Raw genomic sequence first — 18,601 nt, 5'->3', positions numbered from 1 at the left:
CCCGGTTTGGAAATATTTTGGGTCTAAAATTTAAAGTCCGGCCATTAGCTATAAACTTTTGGTTTTTTCAAAAAATAATTTGTGATTGATACTTCCATCGTTAATACATGTGAATTTTCAAAAAAAAATTGTTTCATTTTTTAGTTTTAAAATATAAAGTGAGTTTAAATTTTTCATTCTTTATCAAAAATATTTTATTTTTTTCGTATGCTTTAAAAACATATTATGTTAAGTACTCAATTTCAAAATTATGAGTGAATCTATAAACTTCAAAATTTCAAAAGGTTCAACGCAAGACTAATGTGACAGAAGTCACAAACAAGAATATGTTAAGTACTCAATTTCCAAAGCCTAACATTAAGAATTTAGTTAAGCCAATATTTTTTTTTTCCATGAACATTCTCCAACCGTGAAAAGCCAAAGAGAGGGTTTAAAACTTCTGAAGGATCCAATCACCTCCATTTTTCACTTAGTTCCTTCTTCTCCGACAGGGCCCAAGTGATGTAGATGGCTGCAACGAGAGCCACAATCGTGATCAAAAGAAGTGCGTAGCTGAAATCGTCTGTCAGCGAGTCGTAGGTCTTTGAAGGAGCAAGTCTTGTGTAGAAGAGATCCACTCCATAGGCAAAGACGTGTGTTGTTGACTCTAGCTTGGCTGGAGCTGTTACTATGCCTCTTAAGCCTTCTACTTTGAGGGAGTGTGTGATGTATGACTGTGAAACATAACAAAAGCGCATAAGAATTGATACAATCGAAAAAACAAGGACTGTGAAATATAAGTGAACCTGAGGAATTATGGGTAATGAATCCGTGAGAGGGATGATTCCTTCTTCTTTCTCAGCTTGTGAGGGGTTAAGTGTCCGTCTTGGATCCACAAATCGTTTATCAAGTGCCAATATCTATTCATTCATTGGAACAGTCAGTTTGCTAATCCATAAAGTATTATATATGATGTGATATGTAATCTACAAACCTGATCACCGATGGTACCAATGAGAAGCTGCTTTGAAGTGATACCCTTTGCTGTTAATGTCACAGCGATTGTTTTCACTGACTGAGGGAAGAAGTATGACTGTGACTTTGTGAACATCTCTGGTCTTGAGTATGAAGAGATTGGTGCTGTTAGATTGTGCTTTCCAAGAACGAGTTTCCACACATTTTTATTCTCCTGCAAATAAAAAATTTACAGTGTTGAGCAAAGAACATTCAAATCAACTTATAAAATGTTTTGGATATGAAGCCATACCGCCCGGGACTGATCATATATCTCCACCACCGTAACCTCGTACTTGTGAGCTCGGAGATTGAAGTAGTGGTAAACAACCCAATTCTCACTAAACACCTGCAAACAATTTTTAAAAGGTTAAGAAAGTTGCATTGAATCTATTTACAAAAAGATATGAGATGAGAAGCTACAGCATGAACTGGCCCTTGGCAGCCTTGATGTGACAAACGGTGAAGTATACGCCCAGTGACGGTGTCAATGAGGTATACTACAAGTGCTGACTCCTCTGGTGTAACCGAACCAATCTCACCAGCTCCTTTTGGTGACACAGTAGCAACAAACAGCAAGTTTCTCGATACGTATTTATACAACACGTCTTGGTCTGTGCTGACTTTGGCTTGCGTATGAACAACCTGGAAAAATACAATCAACTCACACATTTAAATAAAATAAAGCATTTGATGACTAGAAAACCAATATTTAATACCTCGTTTGGTTTTCGTGTTAGTGTCGAAATGATCTTCTCAGATTCCGAAGGAAACACAACAGTCCAAAGCTCCCTTGTAGTAAAGCAGTACTCATCTGCTGTCTCACCAGAGCAACTGCTCTTCATACCGTGTCCTCTGACAATACCATCATCACCCTCCACATTGTACCAATACACATTCTGAAACTCGCGTTGAAAGATGCTGAGAGCCTCTGAGGTTTTCGGATACAAGTGAACATGTCCATCGGTATCAGCTATCAGATGCAGACGTTGCTCCGTTGAATCGGTAAACGGAAGAGGCATAACTTGAACAACGGAGTGGCCAATATCTGATGAGCTAATCTCCTTCCCTGTGTACACATCTACGAATGAAAGCACACCGGGGGAACTTGAATCTGATCCGCATCTGCCAACTACAAGAACTGAGGGATTCTCGTCCATGGCGTGATGATGAGGGACCTGCCATTGGTACAAGCTAATACCGCTAGGGCGTGCACAGGCTGGAGATTTTAGCAGCGTAGACCAGACAATCCTCCCGTCTCCAGTGTGCAGAGCATAAAGCTTTCCAGCTCGAGTAAGTGCTATGAATAATTTACGAAAGCCGTTATGGTCACGGGTTAGTTTGCTCCTCCCAGAGCTCTTCATCCTCATTTCTTGAATTGCTACCACATCCTCTGGGCTTGCTAGCAGCAAGGACCCCTTGAGCTTCAGGATGTGCCCCTACAAAAAAAAGATCAATTGATAAGGGTGAGAAAACAAGAAGAATGTGCTTTATCTTATAGTGCTTATAGTGCTGGGCATTTGGGGTTTCCATTCGGTTCAGGTTATTCGGGTGTTTAGGACCTGTTTAGGAACCAGACATTTTTACGATCCGTTCAGATAATGTCGGGTTCGGGTTGGGTTTCTATTTTTTATAAAACCGAAAGTGGAACTGAATTAGAAATAGTTCGGGTTTAAAGTCCAAAAATCTGAGTTAAACCCAAAAATATTCAGGTGATTAGTTTTTTTTTTGATATTTTTTATTTATAAATTATATTTTATATATATAAAAGTTAAAATAATTAGTCTTTAATTATATTTGGAATATTCATACCCGTCTCAGTTCAGTTTCAGTTTTTCGGGTTTAGAAAAATAGGAACCGTTCAGGCTTTTCTAAATTTCAGTCCGGTTTCAGGTTTTTCAGTTTGGTTCCGGTTTGGTTTTCAAGATAATATGCCCATGACTATTATTATCTTATGCGCCACAACTCCATGGTAAGTAAAGAAAATCCAAAACATAGGTTCAAGAACATTCATACCTTAAGCCAATCAACGAGAGTGTGTTCCACTTTCGCCACTGAAACACCATCCTTCTCCACAGGGAGTTCCGCCGTCGTAACATCAGTAACCGAAGCCAATCCTTCTTCCCTGCTCCAAACAATCGCCCCTTGTTGCAGCAACAAGAGCGAGTGATCTTCCATCACGATAAGCGCCCTGAACCCATTACTCCTGTCCGTCTTGATATAGTTGTTGATAAAAACTTTATCCACACGCCCTCTGTGCTGGTCCATCTGAATGCTCTCTCTAAGCAACACAGTATCCAAGTCGTCCACGAGTTTCACCGTGAGGTGAATCTTGCTCCCTTCGTGATGAACCGAGGCAAATGCCACTTGGTCGTCTGCAACTGGAAGCGAATCGCTCATTGCTGTTTCGTCGGATAACGAGTCTACCATCTCCAGCTTTCCTTGGTCACCGACACGCACGAAGATAGTGCGTTTGTTTACTTTTACAGCGAGCATGTTGCTAAGAAGAGGAGATAAAATCTCAGCCTCTCCGGAGTCCTCAACGAGATCTGAGATAAGAGTCTTCTGGAAGCTGATCTCTTCATCTACGAAGCTGATGGTGACCAAGATTGACCTTGTTGAGTCAAGAACAACGACCTTATCGTTTGAAACTGATGCAACTTCGCCAGAGAATCCACCAGGGAACGCCTTACTTTTTTCTGCCACAACCTCTCCACTTTTGGAGTCAATCTGGTAAACAATAGCCTCAGATGAGTGAAGGAATCCCAGCACGTAAATTATACTGCTCTCAAGAGGTTGAAGAACCCTTTGAACTTCAAACCTGTAAGAGTCACCATGAAGCAAATCGAAAGTAAGCATGTCTGCACTTGAAGCAATCTCGTTTAAATAAAATAAAAAAAAAGTGAATGCTATCATACCCTTCTGCTGTGAAATCCTTTTTCCAGAGAACCTCACCATCTATAGGAGAAACAGCATGAAGGTACCCACCACCGAAAACAAGAATAGGGTAGTCCTTGTCAACCTTCAAATTGACCTGCAAGACAGATCTAATTCATAAACAAGAAACCAAAGTAATATGATGACACAGATAACAGAACTACTAGGTTTATATTACTAACCGGCACCGATAAGAGTGATTTTGAATGCTGTGCGCTATGCAGAGACGTTTCCCACACCATCTGACCATCAGGAAGGTTCCATGCTCTTACCATACTTCCTTCTGATGAAAGGGTAATAACATCTGAAAAAAACAAACACAGTGGTATATTAATGTGAAAGCAAACACAGTGTTTGGTATATCAAGAAATGATTCTTTACATTTTCCCAAGGCAATGTCAACTCCATCGATGGCATCCTTTGTCCCGAGAACATGTCGCCAAACTGCAGGCAACCCAAAAAAAAGTAAGAAAAGGAGACTCCAAGATTGAACATGGTTAGTATCAAAATCATTAATCTTACATATCTCCCCATGTCTGAGATCAAGTGAGGCAACGACATTCTCCTCGGTTGAGACAATAACACGCTTTCTCCCAGTCTTCTGAGTGTGGAACACTGCGTGCTTCACTTTCCCAATGTAACGTTGGTGCCTACGCAATACAAACAAGAGTGAGATTCTCAACGAAAGTTTACTTCTTTCAATCATATCTTTACAAATCAACATCTATATGTAGCCTAAAGCAAGTAGCTTTACCCGATCCCATCTCAAATTCACTGGCGAATCGAAATCATATTATCACTTAATTAACTAACAATAAGATCTAAACTACTATAAGACAACGGTGCAGATTGGTTTAATCTAAGAAGAGTTACCAATCCATGAGGCCGACTTGATCTTCATAAAGGGAGAAAGATACAATCGCAGATGATAAGAATACGAGGAGGAGAAGATACAACCTAAGCGCCATAGCCATGGCGTTTGCTGGTTTAGTTTTCTTAACAGATCTGGTGAGAGAGAAGGGAGCTTTGGTCTGGAAAAAAGCAAATCGTGGGAGGAGCAAGCTAAAGTCTTCTCTTTTGTTTTTTTCTGTCGAATCTTAATATAAGCGAATTAACTTTTATTTTTTTATTAAGCTAAGAACAAAATATCTTAGCTTAGTTAATCAGAAAATCAAGAGTTATTATTTCGTACTTTAATTTATTTTGATACTTACAAAATTAATTTATGTAATTATCTGGGTCATTTTTACATTTACCATAAGCTTTGTTACACCAAACAAAATAAACAACATTGAGCAGAGATAATGCTGTCATGAGCCAATAGTAATAGTCCACTTGTTTATATCCTCTGTAATTTAATTAAGCTGAGAAAAATTATCTTAGTAATTACTAATTATTTCGTACTGTAATTTATTTTGATATACTTACATAATTAATCTATTGAATTATCTGTATCACTTTTACATTTACCATAAGCTTTGCTACACAAAACAAAATAAACAACATTGAGAAGAGATAATGCTGTCATGAGCCAATAGTAATAGTCCACTCGTTTATATCTGTAATTTAAAAGCTGAGAAAAATTATCTTAGTAATTATTTCGTACTGTAATTTATTTTGATTTACTTACATAACTAATTTATTGAATTATCTGTATCACTTTTACATTTACCATAAGCTTTGCTACACCAAACAAAATACACAACATTGAGAAGAGAAAATGCTGTCATGAGCCAATAGTAATAGTCCAAGTGTCCCTCGTTTATATCCTCTGTGATCCAGCTCCGGCAGGTGGCTGTATCTACTGCGGTGACGATCCAGGAGGAGACGAGGCTTGCGGCGGCCATGTTGAGGCCGGAGAGTGTGGTGGCGACGCTTGACATGGACTTGGGAAGCTCGGAGTAGAAGAACTCGTTCTGTGCTATCGAAATAAGTGCTTCCGAAATGCCTCCTAGTAGCATGTATGGTAATAGCCACATCGCAGACAACATCGTACCTCCCTCCTCTCTCTAGTGAATCAACCACACAATAAATAAACAGTCGAGTGATGTTCAATTTCAGCTTAGCTACAATGTCTCGAGACATGGCCGGATCTATAGGCACATTACATAGAAGATTGGTTGTGCTCCTCAAAAAATTTGAAGATTATTTATACAAAAACATAAGTTTTCAAATCATTTTTTAATATTCTTAAAAAAAATTATTAATAAATATTTATTATTATTTGCTCAAAAATTAATTTATTATTCCTAAAATTTCAGATCCGTCATTATCTCGAGATTAAACCGATCGGTTTGTGTTATAGAACCGCGCGAGATATAAACCATAATGAAGACTTACAGCTCTTTTTCTTCTAACATACTCCACTATCGCTAGAGTCGAGATGCATAGCACCGATATTGCAATCCCAGCTCCCATTCTCACCATAACTCCCAGTCTAGGCTTTCTTAGAGCCCAAGAGACCAACGGGACGACAACAATATCGTAAATAACAAGGAAGACCACGAAGGAGATGATCATGAAAACGCCATAACATCCCGGAGGAATCTCGAAACCCTTGATGAAAGTGCGACGATCCATGGCCTTGGCTTGAAGAACTATGAAGGAGGCTTGACAAGCTGTAACAAGTGACAAGATGATTCCCGTTGACCAGATTGGTAGAACGTTGACTAGAGATTTAAAGTCTTCTACTTGTTGTACAGTACACAGCTTCCATGGGTTCTGTGAGTTTCCTGTTAGGGTTAGGTCTTGCCTTGGGTTACTGGTGGCGCAAGCTTTGTTCAAATACCTATAATCAGAAAAAATAATTCAAAAATATGAGTTTCTTTACATAATTGTGAAAAAGTCAACAAAAAAAAAGAAAAAAAGAAGTTTAAAGAAAACTATTACTGTACCACCATCAAATTTAATAGATTTTGTATTGAATTGTCAAAATATCTTACTCTACAAAATATTTTAGAAAAAAAAGTCGGATAAATTCAACAATAAAATTTGTATTGTGTATCAAAACGATGCATTTAACAGGGGGTTGATATGTAGTCTAGACCATAACATTATTCTCTACTTATGAGTACTAAATAAAGTTCGACCGTACTTAACATTATACGCAAAGTATCAATAGTTGTCTATTTCTGAATAGTAAACTAATATACCTCAATTTCTGGCTTGGAATTGAAAATGAAGGTCCTGTTTCGTGATGGTACGATATAACATGCTCCTCCGATGCTAAATCAACATGTTGGTTCCTAAAAGCAGCAACAAGAACCTGGAAAAGTCCAGAAACGAGGCTAGGCTCACACTTAAACTTGACATAAAACGGAGAAGCCACAAAGAACAAAGCGACAGATAGAGCCATGACAGCGAGAGAGACTCCAAAACCGATTTGCCAGCCATACTTTGTCTGAACGAAGACGAGCAACGATTCGGAGAGAAAGTAAGCGAGCATGACCGAAAAGTAATACCAGTTAAACAGGGTTTCTAGTGCTGTCGTGGAGATACGTGTTGTGCTGTTGAGTTGGAGCTGATCGGCGGCGAAGGCTAAGCAGGAGGACCTAACGCCGCCGGCACCGATAGATGTGAGGGTAAAAAATGAATATAGGAGAAGAAGTTGGAATGGTGTAGTTGGTTGGCATACGTCTATTGATTTGTCGCATTTTGGTTGGATCATTGCTGCCAACCATAATGAAAGCATTCCCTACACAATAAGGAAAGTGAATAAAATTCATTAAGGGATCAGTTAGAAGTTACTTACGTATCCATTATGGAATACATATATGCAATCGTCATTCACTCCTTTGTAATATATTTTGCAAGTGATGGTTACATCATTAGGATAATTATTTATTGTTAGTAATTGAAAAGATAGGACAAAACTCTTGAAATAAAATATGGTGGTAAAATAAGAGATGACAAGATGCAATTTTATTGAATACCTTTCATTGTAGAATAGTTACGTGACAACTTTATTGAATTTTATTAGAAAACGAGGAATTTTAAACAGAATCTACATTGTCAAAAAAAAAAACAGAAGCTACATTGTTGACAAAAAGATGGAGTTACATCAAACGTTAATTCATATCATTAGTTAATTTCTTGTACAGTGACGGAAAAATGGAGGAAAAAAAACACTTACTTGCATGATTACAAAACTGAATATGTAACTCAACTATAAGTCACTGTAATACTAGTTAAATATGACTGCACGGAGTAAAAAAGAAGATAAACAAGCCGTGAATACTCTAAAACTCATTGGTCAAATATTTTTTTTTTAAATATACTTTGAGAATAAAAATTAAAGACTAAGAAAGAGGAGGAAAGAACGAATTAAATCAACTTATTGTGGTTTTCGTAATTTGTAAAATATGTACCAGAAGGCTAGTGGAGGATCCAAATCCGATAAGAGGAAAACGACCCGTGTATGAATCAGCGATGAAAGCTCCGATAAGAGGGAAGAAGTTGGTGGCGGCAGACCAGAGGAAGAGGATGTTGGCCGCTTCCGTCGTTCCCATGCCGTACTCCACCGTCAAGTAAAGTATCATGTTCGGTACTAATCCGTAATATGCAAGTTTCTCCAAAGCCTGACTTGCTATCCAAACACGTTTAACAAAATTTATGTATATATATATCCTACAAAGAAACATGTATATGTATATAGATACATATACGAGACTATACCAAGAATACACGAAATGGTCGAAACAGTGCGTTTTTCCGGGTGCTGGTCCGTAGCTTTTCCAACGAGAAGAGCTTCTTGATCCATGTTGGTTTCTATTGGGTGTTCTATGAGTCTTTATAGTATTAATATATGCCTATCTACACATTTTATTATGACAACTTTGCGAAAGGAATCTTTTTGTATAAAATTCGTCTTATATAAATACAAATCCGACGGAAAGAAGCTGATCACGTTTATCATTAAAAGAGAGAGAGAGAGAGAGAGAGAGAGAGAGAGAGAGAGAGAGCTAATCAGGCTTTTAGGAAGAAAGCGTTTCTGGTCATAGTCCAAACCTTAAATCTTCGGGCCGGATTCTACTAACGAGTCAGTTTATGCTAATGAACCTAAGTAATACAGGCCCACGTCAAGTAAGGCTACTAGCCTACTAGCCTACATCATAAGCACTGAGGCTGAACGATTTGTCGACTGCAACTTGAGCACGTACCTTATCCAGATCAATTGGCTGGAGATCAGGCTCGAATCATTGGTATCGCAGAGAAGGATTCAGGAGACTATGAAAGATTGTCTTCAATCTTTAGCCCCTAAAACACTAATTTTTTTTTTTGTTTTTTGTCGTTTACCCATCTATATATACTAGATCAAATGGTGGACAAACAAGCCGATTCTCCAAAGAACATCTCCATCTGTCCGGGTCTAATCTATATGGGAGAAAATATAGCCTTTGATCCTTGTATTTTTTTGCTAACACATCTGCCCGGCCATTCCGACTCTGAGGAATATGAGACACTCTCACATCTTCGAAGTCATCATGTAACCTCTGGAACTCTTCGATTTCTGTCACGAATGCTGGCCAGTCCATCGGGTTTGTAGTCATGTCCACTAAATCCGAGAAGTCCATTTCGAACCGTACCGAAGTGATCCTTTTGTCTCTCATACATGAGGCTGCCCCAAGTAACCCTTCCATCTCAGCATGCAAAGCTGAGAGGCCCCTGTTACACGCCCGTAATCCGAAGTATTTTAAACTCATTTGATCCTTAAGACTCCACCCTAAGCCACTGACAGTGCCATTATTGATTCATGATGCTTCAATTTGATAGGAAGGGATTCGAGGTATCCAATGGAGCACTGTCTCAAACTCTATAGTAGGAGAATTGTCATGATCCTCATTTTCTTCCTCTTTTTCGTTAGCCTTCTTCCAACATTCTGCCTCAAGAGACGCATGTTGGAGAGTGTCAATCGAGGATACGACTTTCCCATTAAAGAGTTTGTCGTTCCTCGCCTTCCAAATGTACCAGTAGATCCATGGGAAGTTATCAAATTGTGGTTTCAGTGGAAAGATCTCTTCCAAAACAAAAAGTTCATGTTTTGGTATATAGATGTACTCGGGAAGTAACCCGGAAGGGACAGATAGTTCGATAAAGCCCAAACCTGCAAAGCTGGAAGACATTCAAAAAGAAGATTATTAATCGATTCTACTGGACCAACACATCTAGGACAACTCCTATCGCTGTTCAGGTACCCCTAAAACACTAATTATATCCACCTGATTGTTGTTGTGCTAATAGCCTATATAATAATACCTTTCACTTGACCTGAAGCAGCGAACGTATGTACTTCATAAATCCTTTCAAATAATTTACTGAAAGTATGTTGATTCTTGAATGATAATTCAGCAAATTGTTCTCCAAAGATTTAAAAAAAAAAATCAAACTAAAAAGGTATTTTTGGAAGTTTTTCGTACAAAGATAATGCCTTATCCATCCTCCAGGAATACCCCCATGAAAATACTTATCTATAATCAGTCCAAAATATTTATTTAATTTCTATTTTTATAAACTGTTGGCACTGTAGTATCATATCATCCAACAACCACTGCAGGACAAGAGAAAATCATCCAACAACCATTGCAAAGTCATTTCATATATATTAAATCTTCCAATAAAATAATGTCAATTTGATCATTTCATTGACAACGCGCAATTATTGTATGTAAAAGAGAAACATATATAGATATAGAATTCGAAGTAAGATTTGGACTTTCAAAGAGAAATACTATGCGCATTTTATATATTTTTTGTTAGTATCAACGACACTTAGTCAAAAAAAAAAAATCATCTACACTTAGTCAAAAAAAAAATCATCGACACTTAGTCTCCGATTACTTATAATATTTTTTTTTTTTTTTTTTTTGCTAACCGAGTATCCTGGCCCCACCGAGGTGGTCCAGACTAGAGACCGAAGTGAGCAAGGACGCTGCCAGGGCGTCACCATGTGGCTCACCGTGTAACGGTCTTCGGTCTCGGATGCTGCAGCCCATATGTAAATTCTGCAGTGGCCAAGGCTCGAACCCAGGGGCGGACACTCCATCTGGAGTTCCTATACCACTAGACCAAAGCAACTTGGTTATTACTTATAATATTTACCCATTTATTATAGGGCCCCTTTATTATATAATGACATATGTACTCTTATGTAGTTCTCGAATTATTAAAACGATTTATTAATTTAATAAAAATATGAAAAACGCTCATGGGAGACTGAGATCAGTCTGAGGCAGATCTTCCATTCAGCTTTCAACCACGTACTGCATGAATACGCTCACGTTCAAACGTAATGACACAGACGATGTATATAGATTTGATGTATTTCTTTTTTTTTTGCCATCTTATTTTATTAAAAGGCCAAAGGCCACAACAGAACAAGGCCCACTCAAAAAACATACAACAGATACACTTAGACCATGCGCATCGCGGGGTCCTTAGAAGGATTTTCTGGCGTGGACCCCGCACAAAGGAAGAAAACCGGTAAGGAAAACTATGAGATAAGGATCGACTTCTTTTGGGTTTTTGTGATTTTCGCAGACCCCACTGACACGTAGCGGCTTGCAATTGATTCTTTCTTTGTTTTTTTTTTTTTTTAAAAACAAAAAAAATTAAAAAATTAAAAGTCTGAAATCCCAAGTGGGGTTACAGCGATGCACGTGCCCTTAATTTTGGTTTAAATATATATATCTTTTTTTGGTTTAAATATATATATCAAAATAGATAACAAGTATAGATTTCCTAAAATTAATTTTCTTTCTTTCTGACATTCATAATTCCTAACACTAATCTATGATTGTCTACCAACTATTACATTCTATATTTGGCAAAAAAAACTATTATATTATATATTCATAACCGGTTTACACTATTGTCTAGCACTTTGTTGGACATTGGGTTATGCATATAATAATACTTAGCATTACTAAATCAAGTAGCACTAACCCATGATTTTTGTACAAAACAATAATTTAAAGCATCCTTGTAATGGCAAGCGGCAAAGAAAAAGCTTTCCACCAAGAATATTGTCTTTTAAAGGAAATCAATATGCTTTAATACGGACGTATCCGAGTGCACCTGATCATTTTCATGTGTCTTTGTTGTTCTCAGAATCCTCTTCTAATTATTTTTTTTTTTTTGAACAACCAAATACTTCATTAAGAGCTAAAGCCTAAAGCGGCAAGACAGAGTACGTGTTACAAGTTGCAGACTTAGCAATAAGATCCGCAACAGAGTTTAGACGGCGAGGGATAAAGGAAAAATGCAGAAAAGAAAAGGTAGCTGATAGAGCCTCGATATCCAAATTGAGTCCATAGATCTCCACCGGATGTATCTTCGAGGAAAGTGCGTTGATAAGCACTTGATTATCTGACTTCAAGCAGATTTTGGTGAACTGGAGTGTCTTTGCGTGGAGGAGAGCTTCCCTAACCGCGATCGCTTCCGCCATGAGGGGTGATGACACGTGCTGTTCTGTCGAGGAGTCCTGTCCGAGTTTAGTTCCTGCTGTATCGGAGAACCACCACCCACATCCCGCTGCTTTGGTATGTGGGGACCATGATGCATCTGAATGACATATCACCTGTCCACATTGTTAGTGGCACTTCTAAGGGAGATAGGTTGTAGTGCATGGTGCTCTGGTTTCAGTGGTTGGGCGTTTTGCCATTCTCTTGCTAGACGCACAGCCTTGCTTCCAATTTCAATCGCTGAGAGGTTAACATTCTTGAAGATGCGCGAGTTTCTAGCTGTCCATAAGCACCAGCAGAGCCAGGGGAATAGATCAATAGTGACTCCAGATGGTGGGAAACAGGACATACCTGGGGAGCTGGAGATTACCATACTAAAGGAGTCGAATCTTGAAGGGTCTATAGGCTTTGAAAGTGGGAGTGTCTCCCAGACTCTCCTCGTAAACTGACAGTGCAGAAAGAGATGTGCAGCTGTTTCCTCCCCCCCCCCCCCCCCCCCGCACTTTGTACAAGCCACTGAGCTAGCTAGTAGCCCACCTCTTCTAATTATTATATGTTCAAAATACAATATCTATTTATATATATTCGTAATAATATATTAATCTTCACGGGCGCGTCTTTGTCTACAGAGAAGGCTTCTTCCGGGTGGTGGATCGGGCAATGAGGGATAGGCTGCTGTCTCTCTCTAGGCCTACCGTGACTGCCCGTCCCCCTTCTTTGCTTGAGCTATACTTTTGGTTCTTGTCCCCTTCTAGTTAATGATACTCTCTTGTTATTGCTTTCTCTCCTGCTCCTTTTATCTTTTCTTAAATAAGTTGTGGTTGTCACAACATTGTAAATTCTTAAAAAAGTGGTATAAATTTAACATTTACAAAAAAAAAAAAAGATTCGTAAACTTCACAGAGGAGGCTGGCTATTCATGAGGTAGAAATGATTTCTAATTAATACATGTTTCTATGTTTTTAGGTTGGTTGTGACGTTCAAAAAGATACGTTTTGTTTCCAAACGATAACTTTTTTACTTGCGTTTGTATAACAAGTTTCTTAGAAAATAAAAAACACATTTTAAGTTTTCATATAAATCCCAACTGCATTGCTGTTTGCAGTTATAATTTACAAGTTCATAATTGGATTGATATATGCCAACTTATCTGCAGCCGTCAAAACAGGTGTTTAATATGCATCCTGATAATTTGTGCAAGTTCGAGACATGGTGGCTGATTAGTTGGCCCATTAAAATTGTCTTAGTTTTAATTTTTATTTACATCCTTTAAATTACTAATCATATTTCATATTAGCTTTCAAACATATAATCTTTTTTTGTTGTTGGCAATTCAAACGTATAATCAGAAATTTTAAAAATAACTGTAAAACCTAAAGCCGTTCTCAAAAAGAGAGGATAAAAACCTAAAACCGTTCTCAAAAACTGCACCAGGACAGTTTGTAGTTGATGGTGTTGTTAATGCTCTCAGCTAACTTTTTTCCTTATTAATTTAATCAGTGTTTCAAAAAAGAAAAAAACATTGTTGTAGCAATATCTTTAATTTTTAAATTTCATTTAAATTTTATAGCTACAACAAATATATCAGCATCAAAAAAATCGTGTTGACTAAATTATACATAATTCTTGTAGTTACATTCTAACTAATCATCCTCACAGTTAATAAAAGTTAATCGACTGAACGTGAGTAATCTGCCGACTTACTTGATCCTTAGATATTTAGAACAAAGCACATTAATTAGTGGAGAATATCAAGTGGTTCAGACACCCTTTAAATATTTATATGACAGTTTAAGCATTTTGTTAAGCTTTCTTTGACAATTTTGGTGGAATTCTAAAAAAAGTTATAAAGGAGTCAATAATTCCTTTTCCGTTTTTGGAGTTATGCATAGTACCATCATTAGAAAGATAAATTCTGAATTAAGAAATTCAACACCTCACAAAAGTGCAAGAAAGTTATGTCGGATCCACTCTAGATTTGCGTGGATTGATGTCGGTTAATAAAAGCTAATGAATAAACATATACTATACTAATGAATAAATATAGTTAGTACTTAGTGGGGAATAGGTAGGCTATGTGGTCTAAAATAAAATGAAACCGATCAAATTAACCCAAACAAAAATCGTATCAAATGTAAACAAAAAGTAAGAAACTGACACCAAAATTAATTATAACAAACCACAAATATATTACCTAATTAAACCTACCAAAACTCAAATACCACATATCCAGTTGGTTGAATTCATCTTTAACCGTTAGTTTGAACTTTGTGCTTTTGTAGTTTAGGTGAAAAAATAACCAATACTATTATACGCATTTAATATGCATTCAGACAGTCGGTAAAATTGTCTGTCGGACGAATCTCTTTTGACAATTACTTTTTTTAATGAACAACAATGACCAGCTTTTACATTTGAATTCTGAGATTTAATTATAATTTTGTAAAAACGTTGTAGAATGGAGATTCAGGCTATTAGAGTTTTAATTAGAATATAAAGAGAGGAGGTGACTGGAGTACCTGAAAACTGTAAAGCTAACAAATCGTTGATTAATATTTGAAACATCGGTGTGATATTTTTACTATGACAACCCAACAATTTTGTGCAATGGTTTGCTTAACTGCTGACTTGTTTGGCGGTCTAGTTCTAAGTCGAACTAGGATGTGGTCTTGACTTACTTTGATATTTAGCGAGGTTTTATAAACTAGAAAATATAGATCGATTTGCTTATATAGTACTCTTGTGATGGGAAGTTATTACAGTCAACAAAAACATGTATTCAATCTTCAAAGGTCACTTACATTAGAAAAGAACGTTAATGATAATACTATATGGTACTCCACTTTTTGTTAATTCATGGGTTTTACAAAAATTTAGAACGAAATAGTTTAAAAATCATCACAGCTCTTTTACTGGATTGTAAATTTTTTAATGTTCTTAAAATTAACATCCTGGAATTTGAAAAGACATACATGCGACAGGACTAGACATGTCACATTCTCTATCTTCCTCATATTAGGATCATTCTATCTAAGATTCAGATGTATTAATTAAGCTTATATAATTAACTTTTGAGGTGAACAGTCATTTTTGGTTTGTAAACTGCTCCAATAGCATTCGAACTTTTTCTTAATAGAAACCATTCTCAACTCATTTTGATTTTGGTTTGATAGAAGCTTCCAATATAAAATAGAAGTTCAAATGTTTTTAGAGAAAAATATAAACCCTAACCCGAAAAATCTGAGCACAATTTAAATATCAAAATCTAAATTTTAAAATCTAAACTCTAAATTTATTTAGTTTCTTAAATTCGTAAACGTGGTAATTTTGCGTCAGCTTGGACAAGTTGCTCTCACTTTGTATTTTTCTTGTTTTACCCTAGCTCCCATTCTCCACTCATTGATTCCGACCAAACAAAAATTAATGATAGTGAGACTCCAATTTACAATTATTAGTAAAAGCTAGTACTCCTTTTTTATCGTTTTATCTGTAAGAAAAACACGCCACAATTTTTGTTGTTGTTGTTGTCTCAACAGACGCCACAGTTTTGAACTCCCAATGATTTGTATTGATTATTGCACCATCATAAAGTTAGTGGACTTTTTATTTACTTGATGTTACTTAACAAAAAATTCACTTGTTTTCCTCTTCTTTTCCGACAAACTAAACCGAAATTAATATTTGAAAGAAAAACACAAACTGAGTTTTGTACACGAATTCATTATGGAGTTCACACACGCACCAAAAAAAACAAACCCTTGCTTAACTAACACAAAAAAGGGTTCATAAACACGGTATTAAACACTACATACATCATTACTTATAATAATGATACAAAAATCAAACTGATTACCTTGACAAAAGAAAATCAAATTGATTAAAAATTTCGTTAAAGATCCCATGACGAGTCTTGGTTGAAACTAGGGCTGATTCCGTAGCTATCTTCCGACCACTGCCCCCACGGCGGAGGATACAAACAGTAGTCCACTGAGTCAGAGAACACGAACTCGTTCCCAAAGCTAGCCGCGTGGACGTCGTAATTCGCCCCGAGACTTGGCAGCTCCACGATCTCATCGAGCTCCTCCGACTCAGTGTTCGAGAGGTCCATCACCATCACTAGAGACTCGAGTGAAGAAGTGGAAGACGATGAAGAGGACGTGACCGACGTCGTTGGTTCCATGTGTGCTGCTTTGAGAGCTGCTGTCTGAATGTCTCGAGGGTTTAGCGAGACAGGTCGAGGGAATGAGTCAGCTAGTTCAGGGAAGTTCAGTATAGCTGAGGCCCCTTTAATGCTCAAAGCTGCAACGTCGTGAGCACGCGCCGCCATTTCCGGCGTAGGGAAAGTTCCGAGCCAAATACGAGACTTCTTCCTCGGCTCACGAATCTCCGACACCCATTTGCCCCAGTTCCTCATTCTTACACCGCGATAAACCGGGTAAGCGTGCTTACCGGAGTCTTTTACACGTTTCGCCTTCTTTGAGTTCTCGTTTTGCTCTGCCTTGCTTGAGTCAACGACTAAGTCAGAAGCCGAGTTGGGTAGTTGTGTCACTCTCTCTACTTGGCGGCTGTAATATTCCTCAACTGACGTACTCTCTGAAGCTGATGCAACCATTGTTTTACACGAATAGGATAATAACAATTTTGACGGTCTCTTATTCGGTTTTTGTGTTATGATTTATGCAAAGAGTTTCAGGAGAAAAATAAGTTCGAGAACTATTCAAAATAAGGAAAAAAAGCAGGGCAGTGAAGTGATGAAGAAATGAGAGAGAAACTTTGATATGAGAAGAAGAAGAAGAAAGGTTGGTAAAATGTTGCCTATCATTTTTCTCAGTCACTCAAAATATTTATATGCATTAATATTTTGGGTAAGAGTTAGAAGAGAGAGAGTTGTTCAAAAAAAATAAGTTAGAAGAGAGCGAGAGAATGGGACCAAAACAACGCAATAAGTATTGAATAAAGGAAATGGACCCAATCGCTCTATTTTTATATAAATATATTTATTAGTATAAAATTTTGTTCAGAAAAAAATATACTATTTATTAGTATAAAACAACACACTTGATGTCACTATCTGCTTTGATATCTTCCGGATTTCCAAAAAAAAAAAAAAATCTGTTATAAAACATATTACGAGACTACCACATTTAGAATGAATATTAAAGGAAAGCCTTTTAGCAAAAAAAAAGAATGAATATTGAAGTGTATAGACCAATTACTTCGTCCCAGCCGCGTACGTAAAATTTATGAAGTTTGTTTTTTCTTGTTTGTAAAACTAAAATTATGAAGTTTGTTTCTGCGAAAAACACACGGCGAGACAAGCTTTTTCACTATAGTATTGAAGTGTATATTTCGTCCCAGCCGCGTACGTAAAAATTATGAAGTTTGTTTTTTTTGTTTGTAAACATAAATTTATAAACTTTCTTTCTGCGAAAAACACACGGTGAGACAAGCTTTTTCACTATATTTATCTTATCTTTTTTTTTTTTTGGTAAAAAACGGTGAAGATGAAAAGATTATTGGATACGCGTGCGTGAATATATTTATCTTATCTTTTATTTGTGTGATAGTGAAATTGTTACCCAAGTTTTACTGTTTTTATATCTTTTACTCAGATCTCTGACTCAACCGATCATGGTGTTTTTCATGACAAGTATATAATGCATTTACATAGATATGTTTGCATATCATCATGATATCTTCATCTGAATCTAATCATACATGATTTTGGTTTTCGTTTATATGTAATTAAAGTTTTACGGAAACGAGATTCTTAAGAAGTAATTTCTTTTAACAATTAGTTTTGCTATGGCCTCATAGTCTTTAATCAATTTCTATACCCTAAGTTATGAACTTTTTTGATACCTAAAAGTAATACTTTAGCAATAAGTTAGACGTTCATCATAGTGAGATTTATTTTTGTAATTATGTACAGATAAACTAATAATACCGAAAACCTGTTTAAGCTTCTTTTTTTTTTGAACAACAAGCATTTGTTTTTTTTTTACTCAAAGATTATCAAGGGTGAAGGCCTTAATGCATGTGTCTTAACCGTATGTCTCGAAACTTAATTTCAGTTATCAAAGAAATTTTGAAAATGAATTTTGTTCTGTTGAAGGTTAAGATATACACCAAAAATTATTAAAGAAAGACACATGTCAATCACTTATCAACAATTTATTTTAATTTGAAAATGTATAGAATTTATTATGGTA

At 36.7% G+C, this 18,601-nt stretch overlaps 3 protein-coding genes and 1 long non-coding RNA gene across 4 annotated transcripts; all 4 read right to left on the bottom strand.

Moving 5' to 3' along the window:
- Nucleotides 1-236: 236 nt before the first annotated feature.
- LOC103846708 (ER membrane protein complex subunit 1) lies at nucleotides 237-5,047 on the bottom strand. The gene is made up of 12 exons (XM_009123687.3): nucleotides 4,804-5,047; nucleotides 4,453-4,580; nucleotides 4,312-4,374; nucleotides 4,113-4,234; nucleotides 3,912-4,027; nucleotides 3,010-3,814; nucleotides 1,713-2,432; nucleotides 1,417-1,638; nucleotides 1,247-1,342; nucleotides 974-1,168; nucleotides 786-899; nucleotides 237-713 (listed from the first exon to the last, which is right to left on the bottom strand). The coding sequence occupies exons 1-12, from the start codon at nucleotides 4,902-4,904 to the stop codon at nucleotides 453-455; spliced, it is 2,943 nt and encodes a 980-aa protein (XP_009121935.2). The 5' UTR covers nucleotides 4,905-5,047; the 3' UTR covers nucleotides 237-452.
- Nucleotides 5,048-5,511: 464 nt separating this feature from the next.
- On the bottom strand, nucleotides 5,512-10,772 carry LOC103846707 (protein NRT1/ PTR FAMILY 1.3). Its single transcript, XM_009123686.3, has 5 exons — nucleotides 8,605-10,772; nucleotides 8,298-8,515; nucleotides 7,083-7,624; nucleotides 6,271-6,718; nucleotides 5,512-5,939 (listed from the first exon to the last, which is right to left on the bottom strand). Exons 1-5 carry the CDS (start codon nucleotides 8,687-8,689, stop codon nucleotides 5,565-5,567), a joined length of 1,668 nt encoding a protein of 555 aa, XP_009121934.1. The 5' UTR covers nucleotides 8,690-10,772; the 3' UTR covers nucleotides 5,512-5,564.
- Nucleotides 10,773-10,775: 3 nt separating this feature from the next.
- LOC117128896 lies at nucleotides 10,776-13,789 on the bottom strand. The gene is made up of 2 exons (XR_004452307.1): nucleotides 12,927-13,789; nucleotides 10,776-12,040 (listed from the first exon to the last, which is right to left on the bottom strand). It is a non-coding gene; the product is annotated as an uncharacterized LOC117128896 (long non-coding RNA).
- Nucleotides 13,790-16,053: 2,264 nt separating this feature from the next.
- Nucleotides 16,054-17,301, bottom strand: LOC103846706 (dehydration-responsive element-binding protein 3). Its single transcript, XM_009123685.3, has one exon. The coding sequence runs from the start codon at nucleotides 16,999-17,001 to the stop codon at nucleotides 16,279-16,281; it is 723 nt and encodes a 240-aa protein (XP_009121933.1). The 5' UTR covers nucleotides 17,002-17,301; the 3' UTR covers nucleotides 16,054-16,278.
- Between the last annotated feature and the right edge of the window lie 1,300 nt (nucleotides 17,302-18,601).

This window comes from Brassica rapa, chromosome A10 (genome assembly GCF_000309985.2).
Source record: "Brassica rapa cultivar Chiifu-401-42 chromosome A10, CAAS_Brap_v3.01, whole genome shotgun sequence".
Classification (NCBI taxonomy): domain Eukaryota; kingdom Viridiplantae; phylum Streptophyta; class Magnoliopsida; order Brassicales; family Brassicaceae; genus Brassica; species Brassica rapa.
Note: the sequence above shows the minus strand (reverse complement) of the source record. Positions and strands in the feature narration are given on the sequence as shown.